Source organism: Ursus arctos, unplaced genomic scaffold (assembly GCF_023065955.2).
Source record: "Ursus arctos isolate Adak ecotype North America unplaced genomic scaffold, UrsArc2.0 scaffold_30, whole genome shotgun sequence".
NCBI classification, from domain to species: Eukaryota; Metazoa; Chordata; class Mammalia; order Carnivora; family Ursidae; genus Ursus; species Ursus arctos.
Window position 1 is genome coordinate 12,989,768 of NW_026622986.1, and position 19,757 is coordinate 13,009,524.

The following is a 19,757-nucleotide window of genomic DNA, read 5'->3' on the forward strand; positions in this document are numbered from 1 at the left end:
TGTATTATTTTTCTAATGTTGCTGTAACAAACTACTATAAACGTAGTGGCTTAAAACAACAGAAATTTATTCTATTACAGTTCTAGAGGCCAGAAATCCAAACTGAATTTTATAGAACTAAATCAAAGTGTCAAAAGGGCCATGCTCCCTTGGAAGGTTTCAAGGGAGAACCTTTTTCCTTGCTTCTTCCAATTTCTGGCATTCCTAGGCTTGTTACCACATAATTCTAATCTCTGTTCTTATATAAACATTTTGATTTCTGCTCTTCTATGTCAAATTCTCTTCTGCCTTTTTTTTTTAAAGAGAGAGGGTGAGCCCAAGCGTGTTGGGGGTAGGAGGGCAGTGTCAGAGGAAGAGGGAGAAAGAGAATCCCAAGCAGGCTCCACGCCCGGCGCAGAGCCCAATGGAGGCTTGATCTCACGACCGAGATCGTGACCCAAGCTGAAATCAAGAGTCAGACACCCAACCTGTTGAGTCACATGGGCACCCCTCTCCCTCCCTATTATAAGGACATCTGTGATTACATTTATAGCATACATGGATAATCCAGGATAATTTCCCCAGCTCAAGTATTAACTTACATCTTCAAAGTCCTCTCTGTTGTATAAAGTATTTCCAGGGATTAAGACTTGGATGCCTTTGGGTATCATTACTTTGGGGACCATTACTCAGCCTAATACCATATGGTTCATCTTAGGAATGTCAGATGCATTAGAATTAGAAATTAGAAATCCATTAGAATTCCAAACAGGGCAGTTAATATTTTTTTTTCACAGTAAATCAGCCAATCAAATGAATATTATGAATGCTCCGAGCTAACTCAACGTATCATATTCTCTCATTTCATTTTTACTTTTTTATTTTCATGCCTTCTCATTTTAAATGACACTCAACAATCTGCATTGTATCTTTCTGCCCATATACTCTTCAAGACCTGTAAATAGTAAATCTTGTTTTTTAAAGTTCCCCCATTGGTTTTAGGAGGTGGTCCTGAATCATTATGAACCATGAGAGCTGGTCCAGCCAAAACAATGGCCCCAGTGGCAATAGGGGGCATGTCTATGGGGCTTGCTATGAGTAAATACGGGCCTGGGTAAGAGCCTAAGTCATTCTTAGCCAAGACCATCACAAAAGGCTGCCATAACAAAGTACTACAGACTGGAAGGTTTAAACAACAGAAATTAATTTTCTCATGATTCTGGAGGCTAGAAATCTAAGATCAACATGTTAGAAGGGTTCTAAGAGACTCTGTCCTTGGCTTGTAAAAGGCCCTCTTCTGTGTCTTCACATGCTCTTTCTTCTGTGTGTGTCTATGTCCTAATCTTCTCCTTTCATAAGGACACCAATCAGGGGCGCCTGGGTGGCTCAGTCGATTGTGTGTCCAACTCTTGGTTTCCGCTCAGGTCATGATCTCATGGTCTTGGGACCAAGCCCCACACAGGGCTCCCTGCTCAGCGCAGGAAGCTTTGGATTCTCTCTCCTTCTGCCCCTCTCCCTGCTCACTCACTCACTCTCTCAAATAAGTAAGTAAAATCTTTAAAAAAAAAAAAAAAAAAAAAAAAGGACACCAATCATAGTGGATAAGGGCCCACCCAGTGACCCCATTCTAACTTAATTACCTCTCTAAAAACCCTATCTCTAAATACAGTCACATTCTGAGGTATTAGAAATTAGGACTTCAACATATGAATTCTGAGGGAACACAATTCAGCTGATAACAAGTGTCAAAGAAGAGAAGCATGCTTAATCTTAAAACTCATGAAATATCTCTAAGAAACTGGTTGAGGAAACCTAAAATAAATTTCAACAGGCCATTAGGGATCAACAGAAGTCCTATGATATTATGGGTAAGTTCACCAAAAATAACACTGAAGTCAATAAGGATGGACGAAGAATTATACAACAAAGAGCCAGAAAAAACTATAGGTGGAGTTATATTACAAACTTGGGAGATTTTTTTAAAAATGGAAGTATGAGGGGGCGCCTGGGTGGCACAGCGGTTAAGCGTTTGCCTTCGGCTCAGGGCATGATCCCGGTGTTCTGGGATCGAGCCCCACATCAGGCTCCTCCGCTATGGGCCTGCTTCTTCCTCTCCCACTCCCCCTGCTTGTGTTCCCTCTCTCGCTGGCTGTCTCTATCTCTGTCAAATAAATAAAATCTTAAATAAATAAATAAATAAATAAATAAATAAATAAAAATGGAAGCATGAGGACCAGTATATGACACTGAGAATACATATCATAGACTAAACTGTAATAACACCATAATGCAATGGCTCTCCAACTATGGTCCAAGACTCCCAGGGTCCCCAACATCCTTCTTTTTCTAACGATATATCTGTATGAATCCAGACTTTCTTCATATATTTCAACCAAAACAACAAATCACAACAGATTAAATGCAAAAAAAAAAAAAAAAAAGGTATGAGAATCCAGTTATCTTTTATTAAACAAAACATTAAAAAGATTTGCAGAAATGTAAAAACAATGCCACTCTTCTCACAAATTTTTTTGTTTTGGGTAAGAGTTATTTTTCATTAAAATGTTATTTGTATTAACATGTAATGGGTATGTTTATCGTAAGTTAGTAAGTACGTTAAAATTTATCAGTTTTAATTTCTGCTATGATAAATACTGGAGAATCTACTATATAAACCAAAACCCTTGCACTCTCAATAATTTAAGATGCTAAGTGTGCCTGAGAACAGAAAGTCTGAGAACTCAGAGCACTGATCCAATTAGCACCTCTACTGCAGGAACTCACTCCATCTCCCCAGTGCCTGGACAAACTACATCTGCCTTAGTCAAACCTAGGCTTACCAATGATTTAAAAAAAAGTCTTTTCATAATGATAAATCCATCAATAGTACATTACAAACCTAAGCATTTACAGTATTATGTTAATAACATAGCTCCAAAATACATTAAAATGTGATAAAAATTCAAAGAGAAAGAGAATATATAAAAAACTTGAGTCAGAGATTACAACACACCTTCCTCAACAATTAATAAATTAACAAGACAGAAAATTAGCATGGATGTAGAAGAACTGAACAATATTATCAACTAACTTGACCTGATGAGATTTATAGAACATTCCACCCAACTATAACAAAATACACATTCAAGTGCACACAAAACAATTTATAATAAATTTGAAAGGAGTCATATCATATAATATTTTCTCACTACTGCAGAATTAAATTAGAAATCAATAGCTGAGAGATCCTTTGAAAATCCTGAAATATTTCCAAATAGCCCCTGGGCCAGAGAAGAACCCAAAAAGGAGAATTTGAAATTATTTCGAGCTGAATGAAAATGAAAGTACAACATACCTAAATTTGAGATACAGATAACAGACTATTTCAAAGGAAATTTATAGACCTAAAACACCTATATAAGGAAGGATAAAGGCTCTCAAAGACCTCACCTTTTACTTTAAGAAAGCATAAAATAAGAGTAAATTAATTCCAAGGAAAGGAAAAGGAGAAGAAATAATCAACTACAAAATAAAAATCAACAAAATAGAAAACAGAAAAACAGTACAGAAAATTAATGAAACCAAAAGCTGAGGACTTTTTTAGAAGATCAATAAAATTGATAAACTAGCCATACTTACCAGTTTAAAAAGAGAAAAGACACCATTTAAGAATATCAAGAATGAGAAATGTGACATCACTACAGATTCTACAAATATTAAAATAAGGGAATGTTAATAACACCCTTATGCAAATAAATATGACAACATATGTGAAATGGCCAAATTCCTGGAAAAATACAAAGCTTACTTAAGAAGAAACAGAGAGAACAGCCCTATATCTACTACAGACATTAAATACATAGATAAAACCTCCCTGCCAAGAAATATTCCAGGCCCAGATGGCTTCGCTGGTGAATTCTACCAAACATATAAAAGGTAGCAAGTATCAATTCGACACTTTTCCATAGAAGTGAAGAGGAGGGAATACTGTCTGACGTATTTGTAAAGCCAGCATTATAGTGACACCAAAACCAGACAAAGACATTACAATAACTCTCAGAAGCATAGAAGCAAAAAGTTCTTAACAAAATTTTAGCAAATGAAGTCTTACAATCTATGAAATGGAGAATACATCACAAGACACATGGAGTTTATCCAAGGAAGGCAAGGCTAGTTTAACATTAAAAAAAAAAAAATCATTTCAACAGACACAGAAAAAGCATTTGACAAAATCCATCACACACTCCTAGTAAGAACTCTCAGCAAACTGCACCTTGAGAAGGCAACTTCCTCAATATCATAAAGCATATTTCTGAAAAACCTATAATACACATAATAGTGATAAACTAAATGCTTTCTTACTAAAATAAAAAGAAAACAATGTCCACTTTCACTACCCCTATTCAACATCTTCTTGAAGGATCAAACTAGTGTAGTAAGGCAAAAAAAAAAAAAAAGGAAAGGAAAGGAGGAAGGAAGAGGGGGAGGTGGTGGGGAGGAGAGGAAAGAAAGTAAAGAAGTAAAACTAAAACTGTATTTAATCTTCTATGTAGAAAATCCAATGAAATCTATACAACAACTACTGTAACTATTAAGTGACTTTAACAAGGATACAAAATAAGCATACAAATATCAATTGTATTTCTGTACATACAAGCAAAAAATGATCAAGATAACATTATAAAAAATACCATTTACAATGGCATAAAAATATGATATATTTTGGAATAAATCTGACAAAAGATGGGCAACCCTTAAAATACTAAAACCTACAGAGCCACATGAAAAGATGCTCAACATCATTAATCATCACCAGGGAAATGGAAACTAAAACACCAGTATTAGAATACCTAAACACCTAATTGAATAGCTAAAACTAAAAAGACTGACCATATCAAGTGCTGGTGGGGACGTGAGGCAACTAAAACTTTCATATAGTGCTGGTAGGAAGATAAAATGGTATAATCATTTTGGAAAATAATTCAGGTATAAATTTGGTTATGAAGTTAAACAGATATCTACCATGTAACTCATCTACCATTCCACTCAAGAGGTATTTAATTTAACCGAGAAATAAAAACATATGGCCATATAAAGATTGTACACAAATATTCATAGAAGTTTTATTTGTAATAGGCAAAACCCAAAAACAATCCAGATGTTCATCAACACATGAATGGATAAACAAAATGTGGAACAATGTAGTACTCAGCAATAAAAAAGGAGTGGAATATTTTTACACATAACATGGACGAATCTCAAAATAATTATGCTGAAAGAAGTCAGACAAAAAACCAGTATATATCATATAATTCTATCTATATAGAACTCTAGAAAATACAAACTAATCCATAGTGACAGAAAGTCTGAGAACAGGGGATAGAAAGGTAGGATAACAAAGAAGGATGAAAAAATTGGGGGTTGGTCGGTGTTCATTATCTTGAATGTGCTGATGGTCTCCAGGGTAGTATGTGTATCAAAATTTATAAAATTGTATGCTTTAATTATGTGCAATTTATTTTACCTCAAAAAAAAGGCTTTAACAGTAGGATAACTGGTAATGGTTAAACAACAGTAAGAGCATACTTAATGCCAATGAACTATACACTAAAAAATGGTTAAAATGGCAAATTTTATGTTAAGTATATTTCACCACGAAAACAAAAAATTTAAAAAAAAGAAAAAGAAAAGTAGGTATACTGAACTCAAAGCCGAACCTAAATAACTACAGTCATTAAGGTGAGTAAAGAATCCATATTTTCAGGCAATCTACTTCTTTGACTCTGCAGCTTCTATTCTGCCAGCTGATTAAATGTGAACGTAGAGCCTTGCACAAACTGTTACCTGTGAGATATGATTGATGGAAGACTCCATTCTCCGAAGCTGAGAGGCTTGGATATCCAGCAATTGGAGTACATTGTTGGCCAATGCATTTATTTGATAAGCAACACTAGCTAGGGATTGCGTTGTGTAGGCTTTGGTCTCTTCTAAAGCTTTTCTCTTATCTGCAGCCTGAAAATAAGAACAACAACAACAAAAAAACAATACTTACGTTAATATTCATTAAACATATATTCTATAGAAAGGCAAAGTTATAATTATATTTTTTAATGGAAAGACCCAGCTGAATCAAAAAACTTATCAGATAAGTCTGATGATAGTCTCGGGACACTGGTTAGGCCACGGCAGAAATCCTATCTGCTGGGTGGGACCCACTGTCTCTTGAGTGGCCAATCCACTGAGGTCCACCAAAGGAGCCACCAAGTGACTATCATCAGAATCATACATTACAGTTGGTTCTGAGTCACCTAAAGCCCCTTAAACCACCAATTTAGCACATTACATCTTTAGGACCTTATGCCAGCCCCAACCTCCTAACCCACTGTTGAGAGTTTAGCTAAACTACTCTGTAATACTCTGCCTCAGCATCCACTTTGTGTGGCTAAGTGGCCTAAAGGGGCCTTATATTGATACTACCTCCTCCCAACAGTGCATGACCTAGATAACGGCTCTCAAGATCACAAGCAAATTTAAGTTCCAGATATGATTCCCCAAAACCCCTTTGTGATAAACAATCTCTCCTGTCTCCCAGCTCCTTCCTCTTTTGTGCCCCTTAGAAAAGACCACCCTGGAGGTTATCAAAACCCTCGTTTTTGGTTTGAACTGACCAATCCACAATTAACCTGGGAACCCCAGAGCACTGCACCTGAGGACCCTAATAAAGGCTTACACACCAAGTCCTGCTGCTCACTGCCTGCCTACATCCTGCACTGAACTCTCCCTGTGTCCCCTGGAGACATCATACTGCGTACCCCCAGGACCTGTGAGTAATAAACTTCTCTATTCCACTTTCCCTCGAAGTCTTTTGTTGAACCTTGGCTCATCATCCAGAGGCTCTACTTAACAAATGTTAACAAAATATCCCAACACCTACCAACAATGACATAGATTAAATCCATTCCATTTTATATTCCTGTTTACATTAATCAACATCAGAAATCCAACCTCCCTGTTATCCATTATAACCACATCTCTCATCTCCACAAAAACTGTGAATCTTATAAACCAAACCTTTACACACCTGTTCTTCCCGAAGTCCTGTACATAACTCAGAGTCAAGTGGTGAGAAAGTTCAGAGGCAAAAAAGTTTAAAGCAAAGATCAGAACAAAGTTCAAAGACAAGTGATAAACTCTGTGTAGGGGGATGGAGGCAACAACTTAGATCACAAATAGAGGGTAAATATCATTAATATATAATCTAAAAATGAAAAAGACCAAGAATCAATTTAAAAAAACAGAGGTCTAACAGTTCACACAAAAGGCAATGCAACGATTTTTAACCATTTGAAAAGACATTCAACCTATTCACTATAAAAAAAAAAAAAAAAAGAAAAGAAAAGAAAAGAAAAGAAAAGAAAAGAAAAGAAAAGAAAAGAAAAGAAAAGAAATGCAAGGCACCTGAGTGGCTCAGTTGGTTAAGTGTCTGCTTTCGGCTTAGGTCATGATCCCAGGGTCCTGGGATCAAGCCACGCGTCAGGCTCCCTGCTCATCAGGAAGCCTGCTTCTCCCTCTCCCTCTGCCCCTTCCCCTGCTGTGGTCTCTCCCTCTCTCTCTCTCTCAAATGAATGAATGAATAAAATGTTAAAAAAAGAAAAGAAAAGAAAAAAGAAATGCAGGGGCACCTGGGTGGCTTGTCAGTTAAGCCACCAACTCTTGATTACTGCTTAGGTCATGATCTCAGGGTCCTGGGATCATTGGGCTCTACACTCAGTGAAGAGTCAGCTTGAGGATTCTCTCCCCCTCTCTCTGCACCCCCCCCAACATGCTTGCTTGCTCTCTCTCTCGATCTTAAATAAACAAACAAACAAACAAATAAATAAATAAAATCTTTTAAAAAATAAAAGACTCCCTGATACATTGCTGGTGATAACCAGCAAAATTACATACCAATTTATTTTCTGTCCCAGTAATCTCATTTTAGGAATTTACCTCAAAAAACCACTGGCAAAAATATATAATGCAGTTATTCATGATAGCACAATTTATTTATGATAGTAAAAGATAGGCAACAACCCATATAATCATCAATAGAGGACTGAATAAATTATGGGCTCTCTAAACATTGGAGTACTATACTGCTGCAATAAGGAATGTCATTATTACCACTACACCGTGATCTCTAGAATATTGTTAAGGTGAAAAACACAAGACGGAAAAAAAATGTTTCTGGAATGCTACCATTTAAAAAATGGGGAAAGATATGAGAATATATGCTTGTATTTTTTAAGAAGGAAGAATAAACACTTTACTTTTTTAAGACTTATTTAGAGAGAAACTGATAGAGTGCATGAAGTGAGGGAGGCAGAGGAAGAAGGAAAGCAGACTCCCCACTGCGCACAGAGCCCGACAGAGGGCTCAATTCGAGGACCCTGAAGTCATGACCTGAGCGGAAACCAAGAGTTGAACGCTTAACTGACTGAGCCACCAGGTGCCCCTAAACTACAACATTTAAAAAAATAATAATAACATTTAAGGGCACCTGGGTTGCTCTGTCAGTTAAGCGTTCAGCTCAGGTCATGATCTCTTGGTCCTGGTATCAAGCCCCACATCGGGCTCCCTGCTCAACAGGGAGTCTGCTTCTCCTTCTCCCTTGGGCCCCTCCCCCCCCTTACATGTTCTCTAATGGATAAATAAAATCTTAAAAAAAAAAATTAAAAAATAATTACATTTAGGGTGAAGGGTTAAACAGGTTGGAGGGAGCATAGCTAACATTTCTTAAACATACCTTGTTTTGTAGATTTGTTTTTAGAACTATGTAAATAATTTACACAATTATAAAACAAAATTAAATTTCAAAAAATTACCCAAAAATTAGATGTAAAATGTGCCTAACTGTGTGTCCAATTAGTGGCTTAACCAAAGGGGAAATAAAAAGTGACTTCAAATGACAGTAATTTGATTGTTCATTCTTTTTTTTTTTTTTAGAGGGGTCGGGGAGGGGCAGCGGGAAAAGGGGGAGAGAATCTTAAGCAGGCTCCACACCCAATGTGCAGCAACAAGGGGCTCATCTCACCACCCTGAGATCATAACCTGAGCAAAAATCAAGAGTTGGACATGTACCCGACTGAGCCATCCAGGTGCCCCTTGACTGTTCATTCTTAATGGGATTTATCTTTAAGACAAAAATAATTCAAAGTGAAAAGAAAAAAAAAAAACACCGTTGAAACTACTGTCAATCATTTTACTGCTGGTGGTAGTTTTGAAATTATCCTGAGACTGTTGTTTGTGTAGTGTGAGATGAAGCAAGTCATTGTGTGTTTATGTCATTGAGAAGTGAGATCTTGGTATGATTCAAGAGACTCTGATTGCAAGAAGAACAAGGTTTAAGAAAAAACATGTTGTTCTGGTTTTAAATTGAAAACAACAGTCTGAACCCAATTTATGTTTTATCATATCACATATCAATATCCTACCCCTGTCCAAAGAAATGGCCTATATGTAAAACATGGTGACTACAGTTGGTAACAACCATACTATATAATTGAAATTTGCTAAAAGAGTAGAACTTAAATGTTGTCACCAAAAAAGGGGAAGAAAGATAAATATGTGAGGTGACGGATGTGTTAATTAACTAGATGGAAGGAATCCTTTCTCAACGTGTACGTATACCAAACTATCACAAAGTATACTTTAAATATATTACAATTTTATTTGTCAATTATACCTGAACAAAGCAAGGAAGAAAAAAAGGATAAGGCCTAAAAATAATGACTGTCTAGTGGCCATGGAACACTACTTATTACCCAGATTGTAATCTCTAATACCACTCTCCACTGCAAGGAATCTAAACTCCTAGCCAACTACAAGTCTAGGACAGGAAATGCACAAGATGCACAAGGCATGTGAAAGCCACCAAGGATAACTCTAAGGTCATGTCAAAAACACTTGGGAATCAAGTGAAATAAGCTTCCAGAGACCACAGATGGTACACTGTAACCATAATTGAGGATAATAACTACAATGTAATGAAACACATTAAATCTGAGAGTTCATAACAATATTACTTTTTTTAAGCAATCTCTATGCCCAACATGGGGCTCGAACTCACAACCCTGCAAGAGTTGCATGCTCTAAGACCGACTGAGCCAGCCAAGTGCCCCTAAAAATTTTTTTCTAAAAAGGTCATTGACCAGTTTGGTAGGATGCTAAGAACCACCTCAGGAGCGGATGGGTATGTCAGCTTTATTAAAGTATGAAATGTATACAATTCAAAAATTTCAAGTATACAGGGGCACCTGGGTGGCTCAGTCATTAGGTGTCTGCCTTCAGCTCAGGTCATGATCCTGGGGTCCTGGGATCGAGCCCCGCATCAGGCTCCCTGCTCAGAGGGAAGCCTGCTTCTCCCTCTCCACTCCCCCTGCCTGTGTTCCCTCTTTAGTTGTGTCTCTCTGTCAAATAAATAAAATCTTCAAAAAAAAATTTTTTTTCAAGTATACAATTCAGTGTGCATTGACAAAAGTGTACAATAATGTAGCCAGTATGATAAAGAGCATTTCTCTCATGTCCTTTTACAGTCAACTACTTCCCCATTCTCTGGACGTTGGAAACCACTGATTTCTTTCTGCCACTACAGTTTTGCCTGTTCTAGAGTTTCATATAAATGGAATCAAAATTATATAGTCTTTTGTCGTAGTAAAGAGAAGGGCCATATGCACACCAATGTTCATAGCAGCAATGTCCACAATAGCTAAATCGTGGAGGGAGCCGAGATGCCCTTCAACAGATGACTGGATTAAGAAGTTGTGGTCCATATATACAATGGAATATTACTCAGCTATCAGAAAGAACGAGTTCTCAACATTTGCTACAACATGGACGGCACTGGAGGAGATAATGCTAAGTGAAATAAGTCAAGCAGAGAAAGACAACTATCATATGATTTCTCTCATCTATGGAACATAAGAACTAGGATGATCGGTAGGGGAAGAAAGGGATAAAGAAAGGGGGGGTAATCAGAAGGGGGAATGAAACATGAGAGACTATGGACTATGAGAAACAAACTGAGGGCCACAGAAGGGAAGGGGGTGGGGGAATGGGATAGGCCGGTGATGGGTAGTAAGGAGGGCACGTATTGCAGGGTGCACTGGGTGTTATACACAACTAATGAATCATCGAGCCTTACATCGGAAACCGGGGATGTACTGTATGGTGACTAACATAATATAATAAAAAAATCATTATAAAAAATAAATAAATAAAAATAAAAATTAAAAAAAATTATATAGTCTTTTATGTCTGGCTTCCTTCACTTAGAATATTGCTCTCAAAATTTATCCTCGTTATTGCCAAGCAATATTCCATTGTATGGATTTACCACAATTTGTTTATCTACTCATCAGCTGATAGACATTTGGTTTGTTTCCAGTTTGGGGCTACTATGACTAAAACTGCTACAAATTTCTGAGTCTAAGTCTTTGAGTAGACATGTTTTCATTTCTCTTGGGTAATACCTAGGTAAATACCTAAGAACAGAATTGCCAAGTCCATGGTAAATTAAGTTTCTGTTTAACATTATAAGAAACTGCTAAACTATTTTCCAATGTGGCAATACCATTTGGTATTCCCACCAGCAATGTATGTGAGTTCTAGTTTTTCCACATCCTTGGCAACATTAGGCATGGTCAGTCTTTTTAATTTTAACCATTCTACTAGTGGTTTTAATTTCAATTTCTCTATTAAATCATGACGAGCATATTTTCAAACGCTTATATACTATTCACTTCTTCAGTAAGTGTTCAAATCTTTTGCCCATTTTTAACCGGTTTGCTTTATTACTGAGTTGATTTTATAAACTGCATACAAGTCTTTTGTTAGATATGTTTTACAAATATTTCTCCCAGTCAGTAGCCTGCCTTTTCATTAAGTCTTTTGAAGGGAAAAATACTTTTCTTTTAATGAAGTCCAATTTATAGTTTTTTCTTTTATATTTCATGATTTTTGTGTCCTGTTTTTAAAAATCTTTGCCAAACCCAAGGTCACTAAAATTTCCATGTTTTCCTTCAGAAGTTTTATAATTTTTGCTCCACATTTAGACAGACCTATGATCTACTTCATATAAACTTTCTGCATATGGTGCCAAGTTAGGGTAATGGTCAAAACTCTTATACATAAATATACAACTGTTCCAGCATCATTTGTTGAAAAGATCACCCTTTTCTTCAGTGAATTCTCTTGGCACTTACTCAAAAATCAATTGACTGCATAGATATAGGTCAATTTCTGGGCTCTCTTTTGGGTTCCATTGTTACATCTGTTGATCCTCATCTAGTACTATACTGTATTGATTACTATAGCTTTAGTAACTCTTGAAGACAGGTACCCCAGATTTGTTTTTCTTTTTTCAAGATTGTTTTAGATTTTTTTTTTTAAGATTTTATTTATTTATTTGACAGAGAGAGAGACAGCCAGCGAGAGAGGGAACACAAGCAGGGGAAGAGGGAGAGGAAGCAGCAGGCTCCCTGCAGGGTAGGGAGCCCGACGCAAGGCTCGATCCCAGGACCCTGGGATCACGCCCTGAGCTGGATGCAGACGCTTAACGACTGAGCCACCCAGGTGCCCCTGTTTTAGATATTTCTAAGTCTTTTGCACTTTCATGTAAATTTTAGAATTAGTTTGTCAATTTCCACAAAAGAGCCCCCTGAAAATTTGACTGGAATTACACTGAATCTATAAATAAATTTGGAGAAAACTGCCATTTAACAATACCGCATCTTCCAGATATGAACACAATAACCCTCTCCTATTATTTAGGTCTTCTTAAAAACTTTGCTGAGAAAATTTAAAGTGTTTGTTTACAACTGCAAACCTTTTGTTAAATTTATCTCTATATATTTCATATTTTTTATGCTATCATGAATGGTACTGTTTTTATAATTTCAATTGCCAATTATTCATTGCAAGCTTATAAAAGTACAACTGATTTTTGAATACTGACCTTGTAATGCTGCAACACTGCTAAATTATTTGCTGCAGTTGCTTTTTCGTAGATTTCTTAGGACATTGTACACAGACAATCATGAAAGATGATTTTACTTCTTACTTTCCAATTTCTATACCTTCTTTTTCTTGCTCTACTGCTCTGGCTTTTTGGGCATCTGACCTTTACGAAGGTATATGCCCTTTATGAAGTTAAGGAAGTACTTTCTATTCTTAGTATGTTTACCAAACTAGGCAGATTTAATCTTGAGTGACACTTGGTTATTTTCGGTCATCCACTGAATTTTAGAGTTTCATCTGCCTTTTTGTTTTCAGTCTACAAGTTGCACACTTTTCTTTTACAAGAGTAGGAAAGACTCTAGTTTTGTACTAAAATCTATTCTCCCTTCCTCTAGAGCACAAAATTATACTTTATTTTCCAGCTTCCCTAATCACATGGTCACAAAACTAAATACTGTCAATGGAATGATAGCAGAAATGGATGCCACTTCCAGGCCTAGACATAAAAACCTCCCATGAATGTTCCAATGCAATTCTTTTTTATTTTATTTTATTTTATTTTTCTAAAGATTTTATTTATTTATTTGACAGAGAGAGAAACAGCCAGTGAGAGAGGGAACACAAGCAGGGGGAGTGGGAGAGGAAGAAGCAGGCTCCCAGCGGAACAGGGAGCCCTATGCAGGGCTCAATCCCAGGACCCTGGGATCACGCCCTGAGCCGAAGGCAGACGCTTAACGACTGAGCCACCCAGGCGCCCCTGTTCCAATGCAATTCTTAAAGTAAAATGTAGTCCTACCAAAACAATGAAGTTGTGTTTAACAGAAAATATTTTACAATTTCCATTTTTAACTTAAATTTAAAATAATTAAAATGAAGTGAAATTTAAAAATTCATTTTCAGTCAAACTAGCCACATTTTAAAAAGTGCCCAAGAACCACATGTGGATTGCAGCTACCTTACTGAAGACACAGTTATAGTTAATTTCCTCTACAGGTCACTGAATTTAAAAGTAAAGTCTAGACAAGAATTGCTGCTGTTGCTTATCTCAAATTGTAAATTTAGTATCCAATAGTTGGTCTCCCTCCTGCTTTTTTTTATACTTTAACTGAATCACTACCAATAGCTTTAGTACGTTCCAAAGCATCATACAAAATGGATTATAAACTAGAAGACAAATATCCAACATTTCTTCAAGAACTAAAACAGACAGTGTTAATTATAGCAGTCTTCCCTGCAAAGTCTAAAAACTCTTAACTAATCACTCCAGGAGCTGACATGTGATATGAAATCCATTTGCCACCCCCGTCTTATGCCACTGATGAAGTTTTCTTAAAATGGAAATAAACATGTTCAGCTTTAAAAGATAAAGTTAATTATTTAAAAGAGCTAAACTCAAAATAAACAATGTAGCCAAGAACTAAACAGGAAATTCCTTAGATAACTGAATTTTATGAACAGCCCATACATAAAACTAGCTGTCTTCTTTCCTCCTCTACCTGTGGAAATCAAGCTTTACTGAGTCAGGATCTGCTAGCTGTAGTAAAGAACATTTTCAAGTAATATCTATACCTATAAGTCCTTTTCTTGCCCTTCAAGGTGACTACAAAGGCAGAGTGATCTTTTCCCCCCTCCCTCAAGTGTAAATTACTAGCTATAAGCAATCTCTCTCGTATCTATACATTTTCCTTTAACAATATTTCCTCTCCCTCATTCTCTCAACCTTCATCTCTTACCAAAGCAAAACTCTTCCCCCCTCCACCTCATGTAAATACTTAAGTCCTAAAAGAAACGGAGAACATCCTTGTCATGACTATGCTTAAAAACTAATGCATTCTTTTTTTAAAAAAGATTTATTTATTTGAGAGAGAGTGAGCGAGAGAGAGAGAGAGAGAGAGAGCGCGCGCGCGCATGATCGGGGGAGGAGCAGAGGGAGAAGCAGACTCCCTGCTTAGCAGGGAGCCTGATGTGGGGCTTGATCCCAGGACCCCGGGATCATGACCTGAGCCGAAGGCAGACGCTTAGCCAACTGAGCCACCCAGGTGCCCCAAAACTAATGCATTCTAAATGAAAACAAATACTATATAGTTTTTTAAAAATTTTTTTGCCTGATTTTTAACAGAAAAATACAGAAAAAGAGAAATATAAATGAAAAATGAAAAAAAATGTATCATGGTCCTATCAAATAGACCATGTTAACATGTTAGTGTATTTTCTTCCAAGTCTCTCCAGTATGTGTTTGTATGCAAGAATGAAAAAACTGACATTATACCCTACAGTTAACGCCCTGCTTTTTCCATTAAATATACCATGAGCATTTCTCCATGTGCCAGTCTAGGTAAGCATCTTTTTCAAAAAACAATTTTCAATGGCTTCATGGTTATGGCAGTAACCTGTTTGTTGCCTACTGCCTCATTTTAAATCCTCTAATACTAAGAACCTGATTTTAATGAGGGCATCAATGTATTGAGCCCTGTTTAAAAAAAAAAAAAATTCAAATCTAATTTCTTCTAAATGACCAAACAAGAGATGGCATTATTTAGTAGTTGTAGGGATTCAGAGGAAAACATGTACAGTTAATTATGAATATCTCCTACTATTCCCCCTGAAAAGTAAAGAATATATATACAAGTAGAAAGAATAATATGATAACCCCATATACCTGTTTTTCAACTTCAGCAAAATATCATATTTAGTTTTATAAATTCACATTTTAGGGGCACCTGGATGGCTCAGTCATTTAAGCATCTGACTCTTGATTTCAGCTCAGCCCATGATACTACAGTTGTGAGATCAAGCCCTGCATCAGGTTCCACACTGGGCATGGAGCCTGCTTAAGATTTTCTCTCTTCCTCGGCCCCCTCCTCCCACCCCACCCCCACTCACTCTCAAAAAAAATTTTTTTTTTACATTTTACTTGGTTTTATAAGGATGCAATTTTTTTTTTTGAATTTTAAAACTGGCTCCACATCCAACATGGGGCTTGAACTCAGCACCCTAAGAGTCACGTGCTCCAGTGACTATGCCAAGCCAAGCTCCCCTGCCTGCAAAATTTTATAACTGGAATACATTAAAAATTAATTTTCACTCATTTTTTAAATAAACTCAGAATGCTTTTCTTAGAAAGCATCTTGGAGCGCCTGGCTGGCCCAGCCAGTAGAGAGAGCAACTCTTGATCTCAGGGTCATGAGTTTGAGCCCTGCGTTGGGCATGGAGCCTACTTAAAATTTTAAAAAAATAAATTAAAAAGGAGTACCTGGCTGGCTCAGCAGGTGGAGCACACAACTCTTGACCTCGGGGTTGTAAGTCCAAGCCCCACATTAGGTGTAGAGATTACTTCAAAATAATAAAAAAATCTTTAATCTTAAAAAAAAAGTATCCTAAAAATTAAATACCCATATAACATTTTTAGTCATATGAAATAAATAACAAAACACCAATACTGTCCTTTTGTTCTAGCTCTACCTTAAATCTGTTTTCCTCAAACAGTAGGCACCACTGACTTATGAAATGTGCTAATTTATTCATTTTACAAGTTTAATAGAATTAATCATTTTCTTCTAACTCTTCACAGAAACATTTTAGCTATATAATTAAGCTCTAAATATCAACCTATAGGCTAACATTAAAAGTGCCATTCTAAGATAGGGTCCTACTATTAAAAGATGTCCAATATGGAAAACAGAGCCTATACCCAGAACACATGCTATAGCATTGGCCTGTATAATAACATTTCAAAAAAATAATAACTTAAAATGTTCTCTTTCTCACTTTGAACCCTTCCTTAAAGTCTGCCAAGAGGACTTGAAGGTAATTTCCTTTCTCTGAAAAACAATTTCTCTCTGCCCTAACTGCAAGTGCTTTAATGAGCCTACTTAGGTAACAAATAGGGGCGGGGGGGGGGGGGGTCTATGCGTTAAAAAAAAAAAAAAGTTTTCTGCCATCTTTTTTTGTCTTTACTTTTTCTCCCCCTTTCTAGAAATGTCACATGATATCTTTTAATAACTTTTTTCTTTTAATAACTTTTAACTGACCTCTAATCCAAATCTCCCAGAAACTTTTCCAAAGTCAGTATTTTTCCCATAGAATATTTTACATGCTTATATAAGGCTTTTCCTATTTCTTTATAGAAGCAATTTCATGACAATCCATTTAAAAATAACCGAAGTCTACAAAAGAATAACAAATCAGCTGTTAGATGCACGATTTTTATGTATCACTAAGAAAAAACCTGCCAATTGTGTCAGAATGCTTTCTGATGAAGAATTCATTTCATACTTATAGGAAATACTTTTTCAGACTTATCTAGAAGATAATTTATGTCAGTGTTAATCATGAAGTAATAAAATCTGCTACAAAATTCATATTCAGTTATCCAAATTCAGAAACAAACAAAAAAACCTTTTTTACAGGTAGTAGGGGCAGAGAGAGGAGAGAAATTTTTTTTTTTTTAAGATTTTATTTATTTGAGAGGGAGAGGATACACAAGCAGGGTGAGGGGAGGAGGAACAGGGAGAAGCAGACTCCCAACTGAGCACACAGTGCAACACGGGGCTCAATCCCAAAACCTCAAGATCATGACCTGAGTCAAAATCAAGAGTCGGATGCTTAACCAACTGAGCCACCCAGGCGCCCCCCAAAAAATCTCTGTATCTTTTGTATGATCCAAAACCCAACCAAAGATTTTCCAAAGCTATTGTCATATCTATCTAGTTTCCTTAAAACTAAAATAACCTTTACCCTTCAACCCTGACACTGTTTTATGTTCAAAACACAGATATTATCCAAATTAGCTGGGGCACCTGGTTTGGCGTCCAACTCTTTTTTCTTTTTTTTTTTAAGATTTTATTTATTTATTTGACATGACAGAGACAGCCAGTGAGAGAGGGAACAGAAGCAGGGGGAGTGGGAGAGGAAGAACCAGGCTCCCAGCAGAGGAGCCTGACGTGGGGCTCGATCCCAGAACGCTGGGATCATGCCCTGAGCCGAAGGCAGATGCTTAACGACTGTGCCACCGAGGCGCCCCTGGCGTCCAACTCTTGGCTTCGACTCAGGTCATGGTCTCAGCTGGGCTCCACACTGGGAGTCTGCCTGAGATTCCCTCTCTCCCTCTGTCCCTCCCCCTGCTCGTGTACTCTCTCTTTCTCAAATAAATAAATCTTTTTTATAAATATATAAATAATAATAATAATAATAAAATAAAAACCAAAAACCAGTTTTCTTCCAGAAAGTCCTACAAACTAGATTTGTCTGATTATTCCCTTACGACTGATTCTGATTAAACAAAGTGGCAAGAACACTATATAGGTGATGCTGTATACTTCCCACTGCAGGTGATACAATATCTTTTAAGATAAGGCTCTATCATTATTTCAAGAATTTTCTTCCAACCTGCTGACACCAATTCTGCACATTTGGAAGCTAATGCTAACTTAATCTTACCAGAAGGTGTCACCCCCCAAAATTGTCTTAAGGCAAAACCCAGGACTCTATTCTTTCCTCAAATGGTCCATAAATGATCTGTTAACAGGTTGCAATAATCCAGCTAAACCACCAGCAAAACAACCAAGTTCACACAAGTACAAGGACTACTGCTCTGACAGCTTTTTAATTGTAAAATGAATCCCAATTTCAGAAATGTTAAAATTAAGGGGTGAGGAAGAAGTTTCTTAAAATTGATTATATATACAGTACATAAGGAACACTTCTTGGTCTAAGGGCCCTGTATTTTTTTTTTCCTTTTAAAGATTTTATTCATTCATGAGAGAGAGAGAGAGAGAGAGCGAGCGCACACCAGCAGGGTAAAGGGGCATAGCCAGGAGAAGCAGACTCCCCGCTGAGCAGGGAGCGTTCCAAGGGCCCTTAAAAAAAAAAAGTATGTTAATGCTAATAGGAAGAATTTAAAATGTCAAGTTTTAACACCTGTAACAGTAAGAGTTTTATATACCATAAAGTACACAAAACATCTACTTTGCCAAAGGCTAACCTAAGATTTGATTGTTTGAGACCTGAGAAGCTTTCCAGGAGGAATCCATAATCATTTTGTGGAGAGGAATGAGAGGATGAGGGGGGGCGGGAAGAGTACACAGGCCAAATGCTGGTTCACTACTGACAAATAAACCTATTAAGCATGAAGTCATGTGGATTAGGGTAGGCATGTACTCAATACCCAGCTAGCACTAAAAGGATGTAATTTTCTCCAACACAATTCCCATTTCAAGAGAAGTGAAAAATAACTAAAAGAAGCCCTACCAAGTTATGGCAAATATCCAGCAAAAAGAACAAACTGTTTGCATAACAATTCAAGTTGAAACCTAGTTACTGTAAGCAGTAGCACAGCTCCTCCTACCATCACCCCCTTAAAGCAACTGCGACCCAGCAAAATCAAGGGGAAGTCTCATTCCCCCTGCTTGTGCTCTGTCAAATAAATAAAATCTTCAAAAAAGAAAAAAGATTTACATTTTAAAAAACAGGCTTAATAGAAAACCTGTAAGAACCCAGTTTTCAAAAGAGCAACTACTTTTTTTTTTAAAGATTTTATCTATTTATTTGAGAGAGAGAAAGAGAGTGAGCACAAGAGAACACAAGAAGGGGAGAGGGAGAAGCAGGCTCCCACAGAGAAGAGAGCCAGACATGGGGCTCAATTCCAGGATCCTGGGATGACCCAAACTGAAAGCAGCAGCTTAACCAACTGAGCCACCCAGGCGCCCCAAGAGGCACTACATTTAAACACAAAATTAGTTACACATTTAAGTATTATTGACAGAATATATTTCATACTTAGC

General features: G+C 36.9%; 1 protein-coding gene across 10 annotated transcripts in view; it reads right to left on the reverse strand.

The window, feature by feature from the left end:
* Positions 1-19,757, reverse strand: part of ABI1 (abl interactor 1) — a 123,969-nt gene that overhangs the window by 60,702 nt on the left and 43,510 nt on the right. For all 10 annotated transcript variants that reach the window (XM_026490281.4, XM_026490284.4, XM_026490278.4 and 7 more), the window contains exon 2: positions 5,824-5,991. In XM_026490281.4, coding sequence (XP_026346066.1) covers positions 5,824-5,991 — 168 coding nt within the window. The remainder of the gene's footprint in view (positions 1-5,823; positions 5,992-19,757) is intronic.